At 44.0% G+C, this 20085-nt stretch overlaps 1 protein-coding gene across 1 annotated transcript in view; it reads right to left on the bottom strand.

Annotated features, from left to right (window-relative positions):
* dnah9 (dynein, axonemal, heavy chain 9) overlaps positions 1–20085 on the bottom strand; it is a gene marked incomplete at its 5' end in the record, with an annotated part of 366889 nt that overhangs the window by 25897 nt on the left and 320907 nt on the right. Inside the window, 4 exon segments of the mRNA XM_084323040.1 lie at positions 1480–1650; positions 8181–8372; positions 8712–8873; positions 14951–15178. Of these exon segments, the coding sequence (XP_084179166.1) occupies positions 1480–1650; positions 8181–8372; positions 8712–8873; positions 14951–15178 (753 nt within the window).

The raw sequence follows: 20085 nt of genomic DNA, 5'->3' as shown, positions 1-20085 counted from the left end.
TAGCTTATTGCCAGCGGAAGAGTGCAAGAATGCTTCCGCATTCGTCACCGCACGCCAGTACGGTAATGCGCCTTTCCTTTCGCCCCGCTCAGACAAATGCATGTAGTATATATTGCAACACAACGCAGCATTTCCGCGTACATTGCAACGAATCACTTGGAGTTTGAAAGTGATATCAGAAGAAACGACTCAACCTCGGCTGTCTTTAACTATGAGTGAACACAACGCATTGTAACGTTAACGCAGCTGTCAACTGTACTTTACTATGGAATATACATGTATATTATCGCAACGCGTCGTCACAGACTAAACAGTGTTCTGGATTTTCCTACAATGGATTATTGATTGTAAATTGAACCATTGCACTGAAGAACCATTATGAATCTGTGTTAGAAAATGTTTTGGATCTAAATCACTTGGAGTTTGAAAGTGATATCAGAAGAAACTACTCAACCTCGGCTGTCTTTAACTATGAGTGAACACAACACTCTAACTAACCATGTTTAGATAATGAAGTACTCAACCTCTACTGTATTTAACTATGAGTGAACACAACACTCTAACTTACCATGTTTAGATAATAAAGTACTCAACCTCTACTTGTCTACTGTCTGACTGAACACAACACTCTAACTTACCATCTTTAGATAATGAAGTACTCAACCTCTACTGTATTTAACTATGAGTGAACACAGCACTCTAACTTACCATGTTTAGATAAGTACAGTTGACAGCTGCGTTAACGTTACAATGTGTTGTGTTCACTCATAGTTAAAGACAGCCGAGGTTGAGTAGTTTCTTCTGATATCACTTTCAAACTCCAAGTGATTTAGATCCAAAACATTTTCTAACACAGATTCATATGGTTCTTCAGTGCAAGGGTTCAATTTACAATCAATAATCCATTGTAGGAAAATTCAGAACACTGTTTAGTCTGTGACGACGCGTCGCGATAATATACATGTATATTCCATAGTAAAGTACAGTTGACAGCTGCGTTAACGTTACAATGCGTTGTGTTCACTCATAGTTAAAGACAGCCGAGGTTGAGTAGTTTCTTCTGATATCACTTTCAAACTCCAAGTGATTCGTTGCAATGTACGCGGAAATGCTGCGTTGTGTTGCAATGTACTACATGCATTTGTCTGAGCGGGGCGAAAGGAAAGGCGCATTACCGTACTGGCGTGCGGTGACGAATGCGGAAGCATTCTTGCACTCTTCCGCTGGCAATAAGCTACACGCGACCAGGAAGGGGATTGGGAATTGGCATAACGACTAACATTGGGATGGGAGAAAAACGGAGGAAAAAGGAGGGGGAAAAAGTCTAGACCCCGAAAAGAAGACAACACCCCTTTTTATATACGGTAATAAAACAACAACTGAGCTTGTCCTACGGTGTTTCCATCGATCAGCGAGTATCTATTTTTAACCTCCACCGTCATCATCCGGGGAGTCATCGTCCTTCCTCCCTCCTCTTACCTTCTCCTCGCGGGTGGTTCCGCCGCCCTCCCCCGCTACCCCGTCTCTGGGCTGCATCTCCAGGACGGTGCGGAACAGCTTCTCAGACGTCTGCGTCAGGAAGCCCATCTCGGCGTTGGGGTGGAGGCCGTACAAGTAGGGAGACTCCGCGGGGAGCGTGTCATCGATGTACTGAAAGAAGAGGAGATTGGCAGGATTGTTTCAGATTCAGTTTTATTTGCCATATTATGCAACGAGTGCAATGGAATTCTTACTCTCTGTGTATGATTATGTCACAGACCTGCATGACAAGACCAGCTCACACCAGCTCAGGCCAGCTTGGAGAGTGATATTGACAGGCTTCTCGTCCACGTCAGACTCGGTGCACGCGCAAATCAAGGGAGGCAAAAAGGAATGTAATCCCGTTGCATTTGTTAGCCATGCTAGCGATCTAATCAATCCACGCCAAAGCTAGATATGTAAAAGGTGAAAGACACACAATCACAGCCATGCTGATTTGGCAAAATTACATCCAGCCGTTTTCGTTTGAAACAACTTTTAGTCAGATAAGTGCCATGGTTTCTCCATAAAGCCCCGTTGTACTTTGTTACCGCCACAGGTCAACGCAGGTAGGGGGCAACTCAAGTCACGTGATTCAGCAGGCATTGCTGATTGGCTCGAACAATGGTATGTTTATAAACAAGAAACCCCTCTATACCACCAGCACTATTAGCCTACAACTCCCTATGCCTGTTTACTCGTAGGACAACGTTAGTTTATGTCTCTTCTTCAACCGATCTCTTTTTCAATCGCGCAGGTGATTGATTGAACGTTTTATTAACAGATTGCAGAATGGGTACAATACAGTACGGCTCAATACACACAATTGTTAAGGGGATGCAGACCAGAGAAAGACTTTCGTCTTGTTTACATCAGGGTCCCCCATTTTCAATTCATAATGAATTGTAAGTAAGGGTGCAATTAGCACCGTGCAATCCATTCTTTGTGGATCCCGCCCTCAGTGGGATCCATTGAGCGACTCGCTAATGACTCGCTAATGACCATACGAGGAGAGGAGAACGCCATGATGAAGGGAGCGATGGAATTCCATAATTCCGTGTCCCATCTGCCGGTCCATAATAATGAATATCGATATGCTTTTAAGTTAGAGCAGAGGGAAAGTGGATGTTCTATGAAAAGTGCTTTTTGTGGTGTTACACCGTATTTAAATACGCGAGGCTCTTCTAATCATAATTTCCAGGTGAAAGTCTTGATGGAAAATATATTGGCTTTTAATGTAGAAAGTTTACATATAACTGTTGTTTTTATCTCTCCTGCAGTGGTTTGATAATATTTTTGTTTGGTGGTGGTGGTGGTGTGTGTGTGTGTGTGTGTGTGTGTGTGTGTGTGTGTGTGTGTGTGTGTGTGTGTGTGTGTGTGTGTGTGTGTGTGTTGAAAGAGGTATCAAAATGCTGAATCACAAAGTCATCAGTACTGTGCTATAGCCAATTCCCCCCTCTCCTCTGCTCTCCTCTCACTCTCTTCTCCTCTCACTATCCTCTCCTCTCCTCTGACTCTCCTCTCACTCTATTCTCACTCTCATCCCACTCTCCTCCGACTCTCCTTTCCTCCGGCTCTCACTCTCTTCTCACTCTCCTCCCACTCTCCTCCCATCTCACTCTCCTCTCACTCTCCTCTCACCCTCCTCTCCCTCTCCTCCCACTCTCCTCTCCTCTCACTCTCCCCTCCTCTCCTCTCACTCTCACTCTCCTCCTCCGACTCTCCTCTCCTCTCACACTCCTCTCCTCTCACTCTCCGCTCACTCTCCTCTCCTCCTATATACTGGACTAGTTAGCTCCAGATGGCTGAAGGGGAGGACATGGCCCTAACATACCTCTAGGGACCCACAGGCCTTTTATTTTTTTATACAGTGCCTGTTCTTGGGCCAAATCTCAACCACTCAACCCCCTCAGCCTGGCTGTTTGGTGGCAGCCAATTCTAAAACGCTCAACCAACCCCTCCACACCGGGGGTGCCTGTGTGACAGCCAAGATGTGCCCAGTGAGTGGCACCCCGGCTGGGGGAATAATTAAATGCAAGTCGCCCTCCCTCCCCCCGTCACTCGTGTTCTCTGGGGACCTGGTGGGAGATATATGGAACGTCCGCGAGCGCCAGCGGATATTTTGTGAGCCAACAAATTGATATACATGTTGGCAGGTGTCAAGTTTATTTATTTATTTATTATTATTATTAGAATTTTTTTTGAAAGGGCAGTGTTCCAGCCAGTTCCCGCTGTCATAACAAGACAAACACACAGACTCCGTGGAGGAAGACCATCAGCACTCTTACATCAGGAACAACAACTAAATTGAAATGAACACAACATAGTTGGCTTAGTTTGTTTTCGGTTTGTTAATGTATTTATTTGGATCAGCCGCACCCCCTCCCCCCCTCTCTCTCTTCCATATATACACGCACGCACACACACACACACACACACACACACACACACACACACACACACACACACACACACACACACACACACACACACACACACACACACACACACACACACACACACACACACACACACACACACACACACACACACACACACACACACACACACACACGCATACACAGAATGATAAATAATAGATGGCCATTTATACTATGCTTCAGCAGCTAAGACAATGTGCCTCATGCCTGATTTGACCTCGTCAATCTGAAGGTTCCCTCTCTTCTAAATTATGGATAGCATCGGAATTTGTAGGAACCAGGTTAAAGCAGGCTGACATAAACAGAGCCGTCGTGGCTCAAGTCTGCTCAAGGGGTACGCCGCTCAAATCACGCGTTATTCCTGTGGCCTGAGACGGCTCCATCAATATCCTGCTTTCTCTCCCAGAGCCAGGGAAGTAAGAACCAAACATATGATGTCATCAAGTATAACGTCTAGAGCTTCTCCATTGACAATAAAGTAAACCCATATTATAGACGGTATGTTCTATTGTAGTGTTCTCGGTTCTGTGTCATCTATAAAATCTTTTCCAATCCACCGTCTAGGCTTCAGACTGTACACTTGATAACATCACAGCTTTAGCGCTCTAGTTTGGGGGATTTGGGAGAGTTGCACATTTTCACTAATATCTTTTTATTTTTTTTAGTTTATTTTAGCATTTTTACAGCTTTATTCTGGTCAGACATGACCGACAGAGAGCAGAGGAGAGGAAGAACGGGAGAAGATATGGGGGGAGGACATGCGGCAAATCCGTCCGGGATCGGGAGACGAACCCGGGTCGACCGCGCAGTAACGTTGTGCACGCGGGCGCCCCCTCACTAATATCTTTGTATTGTTTTAAACCAGAGGAATAGCATGCACTGGGCGTAGTTCCCCTTTTGAGTCCTCTAGAGCAGTGGTTCTCAACTGGTGGGTAGCGACCCAAAAGTGGGTCGCAGGGCCATTTTGAGTGGGTCGCGGATGTGTGTGTAAAAAAAATTTCTGATGCTGCGCTTTTATTTTGAAGGATATACGTTTCCCATGACACAGCGCGTGTGCAGTAACCGTTAGCGCTCATTGATTCGAGCATTTGTAAACATGGCGAAACGCAAATACGACACCGACTACATTAAATATGGGTTTTCTTACATTGAGGACAAAAGAGAGGGACAAAAACCTCAGTGTGTTGTGTGCAGTGAAGTTCTAGCACATGAAAGCATGAAGCCATCAAAAATGTATATTCTTCATAATACAATTCTGTTCAGTATCCCCTGATAATCCCCTGGGTAATCTCTGCTACAGTTCAATTTAGATTCTTGAATAATGATGAGCATCACCAGTTTAAACTTGTTTAAAAGGCATATATGCCTGTAATTCAAGATAAGTCTGCCTTTTTATTTAATACAATAAAAGTCTGCCTTTTTATTTCACATTTCATACAGTTCAATTTAGATTATTGAATAATGATGAGCATCACCAGTTTAAACTTGTTTAAAAAGCATATATACATTTACATTTACATTTAGTAATTTAGCGGACGCTTTATCCAAAGCGACTTACATGTTCTGTACGACAAGCCATCAGGCTTGTAATTCAAGATAAATCTGCCTTCTGTAGTTCTCTGTAGCTCACTTGGTAAAGCATGGCACTAACAATGCTGAGGCTGTGGGTTCGATCCCATGGGACTACATATACTGAAAATCTATGCACTCATGTACTGTACGTTGATATGGATAAAAGTGTCTGCTAAGAAGCATATACAGTATATATATTTTTTTATTTCATTGGTTTTTTAGCCCTAGTTGCACTTTTTGTTTGTTTATTTCATGTTTTTAACAATGCATGAACGATTGTGTATTACTGCAACTTTTTTTGTGAAATAAATCAAAGTGGTTAAAATGTGTTAATGCCTAAGGAAAAATGTGGGTCCTGAGGCTAGACCAGTTGAGAACCACTGCTCTAGAGCAAAGTCAAATTTAGTCATTTCAAAGTTACAAAAAAGCTCCTAATTCTAGGTTGTAATTAGGAAATGACTCAGCCCCTACGTGGAGTGCTTCAACGTCAACATATCGTTGGCTATTCAATGTCCATACCTTGACAGGGCTACCGCAAAAACATGATGAAAGCGACGAGAATGGATGAGGGTTGACGAGACTGTGACAAGTAGCCTCTGTTTTGTATATAATTGCTCCCCACCGGGTCAGATCCACAGGAGTTCTACTGAACTGCATTAAAGGCGCAAAAGCCTTTCAAAACAAAACTTGCCTCATCAACAAAAAACTCCACATTCACAGATAGAGAGGGCTGCTAACCCCCCCCTGGTGTCTCCACAACAACCCCATGCTGAGAGCTGCAGGGGGGCGGGAACAAAAGGCACCATCTCAATTTGCAATGGCAAAAAAAAGGGTGTATGGGAAATGTGGTCTTAGTATGAGAATTGTTTCAGCGATGGTGTCATTTGTTTACTGTAATTACGCCAAGATATCACAACTAATCTGACAATGACTTTATAGCCAATGGCAGGCTTTGCAACTGAAGTGTCATTATTTTATACCTTTAGTAAAAGGCAAACTTATGTTCAAACTTACTTCTAGATAAACATTCACAATATCAGGGTATGGGACGCTGTTAACCAAGGTTTTTGAGAAAGTCAAGAAACCTGTTGTAATAGAATTACTAAGAGCAATAAGAAAAAGTCTGGGACCTTGAACACAAAGACTGATAACAACACAAGCGCAGTGCAAAACAAATAATTATGCTCATTTGATGTCTATTTTACTGCTGTGAAGCACTTTGGGCTGCAATTCTTGAAAGGTATGAAAGGTGCTATAGAAATAAAGTGTATTATTATTATATTATTATTATTATTATTATTTAGGCATAGATCAAACGAATAGATGACTGTATGGCTGCTTGTAATACAAAGTTGTCTATCTATCCCACAATGCAAAGTGCCTAACATCCTATTTTGCTGTTAGCAAGCATTAGTACTAACATTAACAACAACAAAAACAAAGCTAATGTCAGCTACCAAATGTTGCAGAGCTAATGCTAGCTACTGTTAATCGAAGACCATCTGCTGTAACATTTAATAGCTAACGTAGCAGATCTAATGTTTGGTAGCAGGATGTTAGATGTTTTGCATTGTGGGATAGATAAACACTTGTGTAGGTTTTGTACATCTTTTTACATATATGGCCAGTATGACTACTACCATACTGTCTTTATACCTATATCACTGTACATATTAATATTACAAATCTTTACATGAATCTGATTAGCACTATTACTCAGTAGTACTAATTTATATATTGTATAGCCAGTTTAATCACCTGTACATTGTATATTACTATTACACTTTACTGTTACATTTGCACTCTGGTTGGATGCCAACATTATTTTCAGTGTGCTTTATAATGACAATACATTTTAATCTAATCTAATCTAATCTAATCTAATCTAATCTAATCTAATCTAATCTAATCTAGTAGCCTATTGGGGAAATTCTCTAATACCAATCCCATAGGTGTCACAAATGTATCAGTACTAAATACCTATATGTCCCTATGCCATAAATGTCATGTATGTTGTGTATGTCATAAATGTCTATATGAATTGAAAATGGGGGACCCTGATGGAAACAAGACAAACGTCTTTCTCAGGTCTGCATCCCCTTAACAATTGTATGTATTGAGCCGTACTGTATTGTACCCATTCTGCAATCTGTGAAATAAAGTTTTCATTCATTCATTCATTCATTCATAGGGGAGGCCTAGACCCTAGAGGTAAAGAGGCTGGCCAAATGGTCGCTGGTTCGATCCCCACCATTGACAGGAGGGTGTATTCCAGCTGTGAGCTGGTGACTGAAGGGTGACTGATCTTACATCTATGGTGCCTACAGTAAGTGCCCTTGAGCAAGGCACTGAACCCCAAAACTGCTCCAGGGGCGCTGCACTGCACTGAGGGATATGTGAAAAGATACACTTAAATTGCCTTGTGTACATTGACAATAAAGTAATGTTCTTCTTCTTCTTCTTCTTCTTCTTCTTCTTCTTCTTCTTCTTCTTCTTCTTCTTCTTCTTCTTCTTCTTCTTCTTCTTCTTCTTCTTCTTCTTCTTCTTCTTCTTCTTCTTCTTCTTCTTCTTCTTCTTCTATATTGTAGTCTAGTATTGGCAGTATCGGTCTTGCATGCGTCGTGTCTTGCAGTCTATTTGTTGTCTCACCTGGTGGTAGCTGTTGTAGTCCATGTTCCCAGGCAAGAGGAAGCCTGGAGCCAGGCACAGTTCTCCCTCCATCATCTCAGGCTTAATGAACTCCTCCAGGTAGGTACAACACAAGCGCCGGTCCCAGTCGTCTGTGATGTGACCTCCATACATGATCTCCCCAAACAGGTAGCGCAGGTCTTCATAGGGCACCTGGGAGATGGGGAGAGAGATGAGACACAAATATGCCAAAAGGGTGGTCGGTGGTTTGTTTTTAGCCAAGGTTGCATGCGTTTGGACTTCTAATGAACACTAAATAATTAGAGACGGCAGGGGCCTGTGACCCTGTTCCAGAGGGTAACCATGCACACACATGCAGACACACACACACAGTCTTGTAAACACACATTACACACGTGCGCAAACACACAACCAACCTTGTGTCAACATACACACACATGTTCCTGAGGGAAACCATGAACATACATGCAAAGGCACGTGTGTACACACACTTTTGTAAACACAAACACACACACACACATGCATGCACACCTTGACGTTGGCCTCCAGGTAGTTGTAGAGGACGCTGACGGAGATGGTGAGGTCCCCCGTGGTGAAGGGGTACGAGCGGTTCCAGCCCTGGGGCCCGAACTTCCGCCGCTCCGCCACCACGCCGTGGAAGTAGCACAGCGCAAACAGGATGCCCAACGTGTCCTGACAAGAGACATAAGAGGACACAGAAAATACACAGACACGTCACGCTCATGAATGTCAACGGAGCCCACGTGTCCCTGAACCGTACGGCACCGGTAAAGGCACCGGTAAAGGCACCGGTAAAGGCACCGTATTAATTAATTAATTTCGTTATCTTTGTTTTTTCTCTTGTATTTCAGGTAATTTCCCCTGTTTTTAACTTAATTTTTATCTTGATTGATTTTATTGATGGATTAAAAACACACAACACGGATCCAAAGGATAACATGAGAAAGAGTAACACCCTTATTTCCATCATGGTCCCAGGGCTGTTAGGCCACAACAAAACACGACAATAACACAAAACACATACATTTAAAACAATATAAGACTAACCTATCGCTAAAATTGTGTACCCCACAATAACTAAAAACTGATTGAACTATAGGGGGCTATTCCTCTATTCTGTCCATGAGCCACTTCCTGACGCTTCTCTTGAAGCTGTGGAGGCTCAAGCTCTGCTTGATGGGGATAGGCAGCTTGTTCCAATCCTGGGCTCCAGAGAAAGTAAGGGAGCACTGGCCCAGTTTGGATCGGAAAGAAGCAGGCTTCAGGTTTGCTATGCTTGCTCTAGTTCTGTGGTTGTGGGATTCGTTGACCGGGGTGAAGTAGTTCTGGAGGTATCTAGGGGACCTTTGGTTTATAATATTGTGCACTATGTTCAGTCTGAGCTGGGTAACTCTGGCCTCCACAGGAAGCCAGTTTAGCTCCTGAAAGTGACTCCTCCCTATGTGGGTGCGAGGGCCAAGACCCATTACCACCCTTACCAGCTTATTTTGGGAAACCTGAAGCTTCTTTTTTATGGTCACTGTCAGGCCCTCGAACCACGACACGCTACCATAGTCAAAGTGGCAGAGTACTAGGCTATTTGCTAGTAGCCTGAGGCTATCTCTGCCAAGGAGGTTGGCTTTCCTAGCTAGTTATGTTACTACTTTTAATTTTGTCACCCGTCTGTCTACTTCATTGGAAATGAGGACGACCTCAACAAGCTCTAACTAATGGTTAAAGATAAAGAAAGAATGAAAGAGTTTTAAAGGTAAAAAGGGTGTGTGGAAGATTTGCTGTGATCAGCTTTTTATAAATAAAAAAAAATAAACAATAATAATTTGCATCGGGGGCCACAGCTGCGTGGCACGCTACCAGACAGACACAATGGAATGACGAGATGACAATAAACCCAGGCGATGAAGATTCCCTTTTAATTGTCACTGCTTGTCAGGCGCCTCTCAGCCTCCGACCATCTCGCAGGCTCATTATATCGGATAAGGGAGTGAGAGAAAAGAGGAGAGGAGAGGAGGAAAAAAACAACACAGAATGTAAATGGCAGAGTAATCTCTAGGGCAGAGACTCTTAAATAAGCATGCCAATAACCCCTATGGAAATAGGGAGTCTAAATTATCTTTATTCCAGCATGTGTCATGTAGAGTGCTGCGTCGAGGGCCGCTGGCTGTCCCCCCGTCCCCCCCCCCCCCCGTCCCCCCCAACACGGTGCCCCGGGGAGCTGACTCCTACGTTGTACACGTGCACACACATACACACACGTGCACACACATACACACACGTGCACACACATACACACACAAACACACACAAACAACAGACCAGACGGAATCCTACACACACGCACACACACGCATGCAGAGCTGAGTACACACACATACACACACAAGGACAGATATAAGCTACACACACAGACACATATGCACACACAGACACATACGCACACACAGACACATATGCACACACAGACACATACGCACACACAGACACATACGCAGGCAACTAACCAAGAGTTAGTTAATATTCTGCACAGTGCTCCTCTGCTCCACACAGCTGAAAGAGAAGCACAGCCTCCCTAGTATTCATGACCTGTGGACTGGAGAGAAGGGACATGGTCTCACTTCACACAGAGAGCCAAGAGACCCACATCACACACACACACACGCACACACACACACACACACACACACACACACACACACACACACACACACACACACACACACACACACACACACACACACACACACACACACACACACACACACACACACACACACACACACACACACACACACACACACACACACACACACACACACACACACACACACACACACACACACACACACACTCTCACATGGCCACATGCATGCACACACATTCATGCACACATACAAAATTCACAAACTTCAGCCCCTCCAGAGTGTCAGGCCTCTACATCAGCCCCTCCAGAGTGTCAGGCCTCTACATCAGCCCCTCCAGAGTGTCAGGCCTCTACATCAGCCCCTCCAGAGTGTCAGGCCTCTACATCAGCCCCTCCAGAGTGTCAGGCCTCTACATCAGCCCCTCCAGAGCGTCAGGCCTCTACTTCAGCCCCTCCAGAGCGTCAGGCCTCTACTTCAGCCCCTCCAGAGGAACCGTGTCAGGTCTCTACTTCAGCCCCTCCAGAGGAACCGTGTCAGGCCTCTACTTCAGCCCCTCCAGAGTGTCAGGCCTCTACTTCAGCCCCTCCAGAGGGACCGTGTCAGGCCTCTACTTCAGCCCCTCCAGAGCGTCAGGCCTCTACTTCAGCCCCTCCAGAGGAACCGTGTCAGGTCTCTACTTCAGCCCCTCCAGAGGAACCGTGTCAGGCCTCTACTTCAGCCCCTCCAGAGTGTCAGGCCTCTACTTCAGCCCCTCCAGAGTGTCAGGCCTCTACTTCAGCCCCTCCAGAGCGTCAGGCCTCTACTTCAGCCCCTCCAGAGAAACCGTGTCAGGCCTCTACTTCAGCCCCTCCAGAGCGTCAGGCCTCTACTTCAGCCCCTCCAGAGGGACCGTGTCAGGTCTCTACTTCAGCCCCTGCAGGCTCGTCCGGTCCGGCACCGAAGTAGAGGCCTGACGCTCTGCTTTTTGTCTCTCCCAGTGAAAAGGTCAAGGGAGAATGAAACTGTCATTTCTGTGGCTTAGTGCCGGGGCTTTATCCATGTGGGTGGGCTATTACAGCTGGGTTAGCCTTAGCATTGATTAGCTTTCACTGAGTACACATGACTGGAATATCTTCCCGTATTTACCTCAGTGGGGAGTAAGGCACAAGGTCCACTAACACATCACACTCATCAGGCCAGATAGGCATGGGGTGAAGCGTGGAGTGTGGGAATAGACTGGCAGGAAAGTAAGCACTCTGGGTAATGATGTGGAGAAGATACATGGGCAGCTGAGCAGGGAGGTAACGGCCTCGATGGAGACCACGTGGAGGAGGCTGGGAGAGGACCGCCGCGGTGCAGTGATCCGTCCTACCTGAAGGGTTTATACAACAGCCCTGAAGCATCATGTTGTCCACAACCCCCCCCCCCCCCCCCCCCAAATAAAGGAATAAAAAAAATATATATATTATACTATATACTAAATAAATAATAGATAAATAAAACATAATAATACATAAACTAACAAATCAACTGCTTTTTTTTTTGGTAATCTTTATCCTCAAGACACAAACATGTAACACTTTCACACCTGTGTCCTACATGGGTCACAGAGGCGATTCCAGTGTCGGTGAGAGGTGACCGTCTCCATCTGCCAGCCACTGCGGCATAGAAATTGGCAAGTTGACGAGAGAATCTACAGAGGAAATTGGTATGCAACGCCTCAACCACCTCTTGTGGCAATGGAAGAAAATGAGGGATTTGGAAGAAAATAATGTCGATATGTGCCTTCTGTTGCACCCCCGCCTGCACACAGGCCTAATCAATGTGTGTAGGGCCTGCAGGTGTCTGTGTGTGAATACACTGCATCTTGACGGCTGACCTACGCTGACCGCTTTGAATATGTTCAAGGCGTATTATGTGCCCGTTACCCCCTCGTTCTCCTGAAGCCATGAAGCCTTGTGGTTGTTAAAGGGGGAAATATCCACCCCTAAGATATAATTCATGTGATATTTCTATAATACTGCACCATGCAGTTCTTGTTCATTGTGAATAGGAACACCCTATTTTAACAATAACACCAGAAAGATGAGATTCCAGTGATGATGCCGTCTAGAGGAAAATTCCAGAGCTGCTCTGTAGACGGTGAATACAGCTCCCAAGGACACCGACGGTAGGCAACCCGAGGTGATTTGACTGCATTTTCTTATTCAGCACCGTAAGGATTTAAATACAACTCATTTGGATGTAATAGCTCAAGTCAAATTCCTATCAGCCCACAAAGTCGGCCACTAATTCATTCTCAACTCCCTGACGATCACATAATTTGAGTCTTGATGCTCTGACGGTTATCTATGTTTACAGATATTTCCGCGCCAGCACGAGGCTGGCGGAGTCTGTGCTGTTCACTGATTTCATGGCTCAAAAGGAACCCACTGTCTGTGCCGAGATGGGTGAGGTGGTGCAGTTTGGGAGGGGAAGGGGAGGGGGGGGTGTTGTCAATACAGATCCGCTGGCGCAGTACAATTTTGGTATCCATTTCCTCATAAAATCGGCAGCCTGGCACTCTGAACTATTTTCATGACAGCAGCCTTGGCGACAGCACATGGGAACATCTGCCCAAATGGATGCTATGCGTTTCCCACTGGAGTAAATCCTTCAACCGAATGGAGCCTTTCTATCAGTTAATCGCAACAAGCTATTTACAGGGGAAATAGAATAGAATAGACCCTAGAATAGAATTATTATTATTGCTATTTTAATAATTTTGTATTGTTGTTATTATTGTTGTAGCCTACATTTGTCAATATGAACAAGTCTCTCCTTAAGATCAATACCAGAGTGATAAGATTCTAGTGATGATCAAATCTAGGAGCTGCTCCATTGACAAGTGATTAACACTTTCACTGCCACACACGAGATATCTCGGGTTTCCGATAGTTATGTTGAAAGCCACTCACAAGATTTCTCTGATTATTTTTTTTTTTTTAGCGATCTGAAATCATATTGCATCACGCGAGCCTACCCAATACCCGAGCGCCGCCGGCGATCATATGTGGAAAAAAGCGCCCCCTATCGTCTCCCAGATGACATAAGGGATTTTGGAATGGACTCAATGAAAATGGATGGGGAAAAAAATCCGGTACTCCACATTTTCCAGTCCACTGATCCAGCCGGGGTTACCACAGTTCATTCTGGAGCCTCTCAGCCCCGCGGAATCATGTGTACTACTGTATCACGTTGGATCCATACACTTATCGATTTTTTCGAATGGTGATCAGGAATTGGAATATACCAGTTGGATACCATCTGATGTCACATAAGGAATCTATGTTATCAGTGTTAGGATAATCAGACTAATTTTGATGAAGATATAGGCTGTTTTGTGAAATGGGCTCTTTCGGTTTCACTGTAAAAGTCTGAGAGGAAATGAACACAGCGATTATCCGTGCGCGGCCCGAATGTGCTTGCGTGCACGTATAATATTGATCATCTAGCGTTTATTTGAAAACGATTCATAAATAAGCCGACGAATATCAACGTTCTGGAATATTCCAGTAAAAGACGATTATCATAGAATGGTCCAGAATGAACTGTTTTTTTTTATCTCAAAACGGGTGCTTTTCTAAATGCTCTGAAACGGAAATTAAGCGATAAAAAACCAATCTGCCTTGACAGCACTGACTGGAAAAGTAGTCTTTGATAAGCGACGGGCAGATTAGACACATAGCCATAATTTAAAACATAGATTAGGCGATATTAACGTTAACATTGAAGTGGACCGTGGCATCAAGGGGGTAAAAAGGAAAACCCGGCGTGGCACTCAAAGTGTTAATGGAACTGTCACACACTATGACACCCATGAAGGCAGTCTGTGTTTATAGATATGGACTTAAAGGAATAGTGTACATTTTATTTTAGGGTGGATTTTCACTTTAAGCTTTACATAAAAAAGAAATTACAAGTCATTACAAGTCAAATGTTTTGGTTATTACCAAGTGCCAGGGATAAGCTTGCATCTACTGTAGATTCACAAAAACAGGGCCTGTTGATTTAACCGCCCTGAGATCGGCACAATGGAAATCCTGTTTTAGGGTGGATTGCCCCCTTTTAAGAATAGCCAGACGGTGGTACCTGGTTGAAGTTGTCCAGGGCCTTGTGCAGGTTGGCATGCATGCCAGTGGGCGGCTCGTTGGTGATCTTGATGGAGTTCTCCAGGATGCCCTGCGGGATGATGTGTCCCTCTCGAGTGGAGGACGGCTCGGCGCTCATGAACACCCTGAAGTCTTGGTGGCTGGACTCTGCATGCTGCTCCAGAAGCTTCTCCAGGCTGTTCAGCCAGCGGGCCACCAGGTGGATGTTCTACCAGGGGGAAAGGAAGGTTAAGTATACAGCAGGAATAGAGCTGCGTGCTAAATAAGTAGGAAGGGTGCAGGGGGGGGGTTCAATATACTACTTATTTGTTTCATTAGTGTAGCCTATAATAGAATATTTGACTCCTATTAGAGCACATTACACACCAGCTATGTATTCATATAGTTCCAAAGTTGCAAATGTACTTGCAATTTACACTGGGTTTTGTCTTGGTAACAACAGTTCAGAGATATTCAACAGAAGAAGAAGAAAAAGAAGGAGGAGAAGGTTGTAAGGCGGATAGAAAGTTCCCGCGCAAATCAAATCATTTTCACCTTCAGACAGATCTGTGAAAGAAAGTCTTGTAAGTAATGGCTTCCACATTATACGGTGGCATAATAAAGTACTTGATGCTGAAATTGTCTGTGTTGCTTCCGTTAGTGGGAAGGGAGTAATTCAAGGCTGCATATTCCTTTCTCATCACTTAGACTTTGATGTGGCAGCAAATTAAAGAAACTGCCATTTTTTGGGCATTTGTATTGTTTAGGGCACATGTGTCAAACTCAAGGCCCGCGGGCCAAATCCTTAATTCACCTATCAATTAATTTTGGCCCGCAGCCAAGGTGCAATTCAACTGGCCTGCCACAACCTGTTAAGCTGTGAATGAATGAATGAATGAATGAATGAATTAATTAATGAATGAAAACTTTATTTAACAGATTGCAGAATGGGTACAATACAGTACGGCTCAATACACACAATTGTTAAGGGGATGCAGACCAGAGAAAGACGTTTGTCTTGTTTACATCAGGGTCCCCCATTTTCAATTCATAGTGACATTTATGACATACACAACATACATGACATTTATGGCATAGGGACATACATGACATACAGGTATTTAGTACTGTTACTGTACATTTGAGACATATACGATATTCAAATATACAGTACTGTTACCCATAGATCCTGACAGAGTATATACATATGATGGGGAGGGGACTGTACATTAGGAGGGGGTGGGTGGGTGGGAGAGAAATATACATACTGTAACTGAGGGGTACAATTCCCTGACTGTATTGAATAAGTATGGTATCATTAAACCACTACTGAGTTATGTACATTACTACTGGCCATACAGTACACATGTATATGAGATGAACACCCCCACAATAACACGGCTTCACAAGAAATACTGTTTAGAAGAATATTTATTAGAAGAGCACGAAGATTATCTTACATTACTTATCAAGATTGAGAGTTGCGCTTGTAAGGCGAAGAATGTGCATGAATAGGTCAAGAGCGTAAGTCCATGAGCATATTACGCAGGAGATAATTAATACCACCTGTATCATAAGAATTATATATGGTACACTAGTAGATCAGCTGGAGATACTAAGAGGGTTCCCTCCGGTTGTAAGCCAGCAGGGGAGAGGATTTGTCGGTAGCAAAAGTCTGGGTCAACGAGGAATAAGGAGACTCCAGGTACAGGAGACAGTGCAATAATCCCTTGATCCGTAGACGAAGCAACAGCTATTCTCCGGTATGCAGTGCCGCATGGAGGAAAGCTAGCCAGCCTCAGAGTACTAGAGGCGGGCTCGACGGTGCTCCTCACAGGGTAGATCCCACACAGTAGTGGGTGTAGACGATTCTCCGCTCCAACAGCTACAGGACCAAAGCAAATATAATCCAGCCGAAAAGGGCTCTGTAGTCGTCGGGTAGGTTATCCAGTGTACATATCCACACGGTTCTCGTCTAGGGCTCCTCGGATGACGGCACCAGGTTAGGCCGCCCAGCCTGGATAAGCACACTAGCTCGGTACGATGAAACGTTGGTAATGCTAGTCACTGTAGAACGGTAGCCGCACGATACACTATACATAATAGACTATTACTTAATAATAGAATAGGTCGAACTCGACGATACAGCATTAAACTCTGACACTTCAGCTATCAATTCGCACGTGGTCTCAAGGCTCTATTTCGGGGCAAAACGGGCCCACTTCACAGCACGTTGTATCGTGGTGTGAGGCTTCAACTTATTGGGGTAACTAACTGCTGTATTCACCTGCGCCGTATTTATACGTAAGGTGAACAATCTAGTACCAGCCTTATTTCTGTCTCGTATTCCTGCGCAGAACCGGGCATGTCCAGGCATGTCTTAGCGGTGACTTTGAACTAGACATTGGGGGTATGGCCGTGGCGCCTAAGGGATCGCTGTCCAATAGGAGAACGAATATTATGGTCTGGCCTGTACTAGGTAAAGGGATATTCCGTTTATATGTACAAAGAATATACAAGGGATATCAGACGATATACAAATACTATACAATATATCTCAAGTAATAAATATATATATTCGGTTTAATCTGACCCTTTGTAACACATACGGTGGGGAGAGAATATATACATCCGGTGGGGAGGAGACTGTACATTTGGAGGGGGTGGGTGGGTGGGAGAGAAATATACATACGGCGGGGAGAGAAATATATACATGTGGTGGGGAGGAGACTGTCTATTCGGAGGGGGTGAGGGTGGGGGGGTTTGGACATTTACGGTGGCCAGTTTCGAATTGCAGCCTCCCGTAGGTGCTCTTTAAGAGCGGTTTTGAATGTGGGTAGGGATTCACATTTCTTTACAGCTTTGTATAGTGTATCTTGTAGACCAGGCCCATTGCAAGTTGCTGTACTCTGTCGTCTACTTTAAGCCATCCTAGGTTGTCAAAGTGGGCAGGGGTGAGGTGGGTTCTAGGGGTAAGGTCAGGTAGAAGTCTGACCAGTTTGTTTTGTGATGTTTGTAATCTTGTTTTTAGCGCCTTTGAGGTGCTTTGGTACCATGAGGTGCAAGCATAGTCATAGTACCCTTGAATGAGTGCTCCTGCCAGAGTCTTCAGGGTATTCTTGTTTACCAGAGAGGAGATCCGGTACAAGAATCTAGTTCGTTGGTTGACTTTTTTTATTACCTTGGATGCCATTTTGTCACAGGAAAGATTTGCCTCTAGGATGGAACCTAGGTATGTAATTTCATCTTTCCTTGTGACAATATTGTCACCCACTGTAACTGAGAAGCCGTCGGTCTTGCTGAGTTTGTTATTTGATCCGAAGAGAATGGACTCTGTTTTACCCAGGTGTAATGATAGTTTGTTATCAGCGAGCCAGGTGCAGATTCTGCCGAGTTCAGAGCTGAGGGTTTTTTCAACCTGTAACTTGTTCTTGTCAGAGACCAGCAGGGCTGAGTCGTCCGTGAACAAGTTGCAGTCACAAGCTGACGACATGTCATTTGCATAAATTAGGAACAGTAGCGGTCCTAGTATGCTTCCTTGTGGAACACCACAGCTCACTCAGAGGGTAGGGATGGGTACCTTTCACATTTGAACCAATACCGGTACCGGTACCTGTGAATCGATACCGGTACCCAACGGTACCTTTTTTCGGTACTTTAGTCTCAAGAAATTTAATTTACCTACCTCAGTCGTAAAACAAAAATCCAAACTTCAAATAACTACAATTTCGACAGTTTTCGGCTTGTCATTGCTCCGACTGCTTTGTTGTTGAATCAAGTCAAATCCTAGGTAAGCATATATTGTGCGTGTGAACGTTGACATGAAAAAAAAGGTAAAAAAAAAAAGGAAAAAAAAATGTAATATTTTTTATTTTTCTTTTTTATTCGGTTTCTCACTTGATTCGATACTCGGTAGTACCGACGTGTTTCGGTTCGGTACCTCAAAAGTACCGAATTCGGTACCCATCCCTATCAGAGGGGGGGGGGGGGGGATAGAGTACCGTTTACCTCCACCATCTGTTCTCTCCCCTCCAGTATAGGGGGACCCTGCTTTTTTGTATCATAAATCGATCAATAGAGACCATATTAGATCCCCGATTTTCATATCATGGGGTATCAATGGAAAGCCACACTCATTGGCTACAACCCTGTGCAAATATCTTCGAGATCGCCAAATGATTGACGGAGCTAGAGCCCCGGGAGTCGGGGGTGGTAATGTGTACTTTTGCGTACTTTGGGGCACACCTCACATATCGGCATGTAACTCGAGAACCGCTGAACGGATTTTGTCACCTGAAAGGGCAATCTATTGTATTAAAATAAATGCACAACCGAGCCACTAGAGGTCGGCAAAGTGGCATCGCGAATCGTCCTCATGAGGGCCCACATGTTGTTAAGAGGTTAATGTTTTTTATATATTTTTTGTAGCCAAGAGTAAAGACCATAACCCTATCAAAACAGTAGTCAACGTGTATATTTTCATTTTTACAGATGTTTTATACGATTTATCGGAAATACGAATTTATCGAAAAAATTCTAATTATATCCCTTTTATCGTAAAACCGCAAGGAAATGACTAAATCCAGATTCAAAGAGGAGCCTTTCCCCAATCCATAGATGTATGATTTGGCCATAATAAGGTCAAGGTCAAGTTCAAGGTCAAATATGAATTCATAATTAAAATCGATTATCATTTATTACTGTATCTACAAATCCTTCTGTTTAATCATCTTCCCTTTATTCATTTGCTTAGATTTTTTTTACACTTGATCTCAATAAGGTGGTGAATGAGCTCAGTGAGTGAAATCTCTTACCCCGCAGATTTAACATGGTGTTATTCACCGTCAAAGATGCAAAAATAAATCATAATTTATATTCTCCTTTTCTTCATTACAATTTACTCAAGCCTAGTAACAGACACAATATTTCCCCCGGGTCCCTAGATGTTCCTAGATACCAAGAACATGCTAATTGACCTTGCAGAAGTGGAGCAATCTTCCATTTACTTAGGCATGTACCTTACTACCTTTAGGCAAAATTTCTGAAAATAGGGCTACCACTTAACAGGTTAATAAACTACAGTACGCTCCCAACCAGGGCATTTTGGGGTAGAACACATCCTAGCATACTATAAAA

This window comes from Notolepis coatsorum, assembly GCF_963971535.1.
Source record: "Notolepis coatsorum genome assembly, chromosome: 10".
Classification (NCBI taxonomy): domain Eukaryota; kingdom Metazoa; phylum Chordata; class Actinopteri; order Aulopiformes; family Paralepididae; genus Notolepis; species Notolepis coatsorum.
The sequence above is the reverse complement of the archived record's forward strand: the minus strand, read 5'-3'. Positions and strand labels throughout refer to the sequence as shown.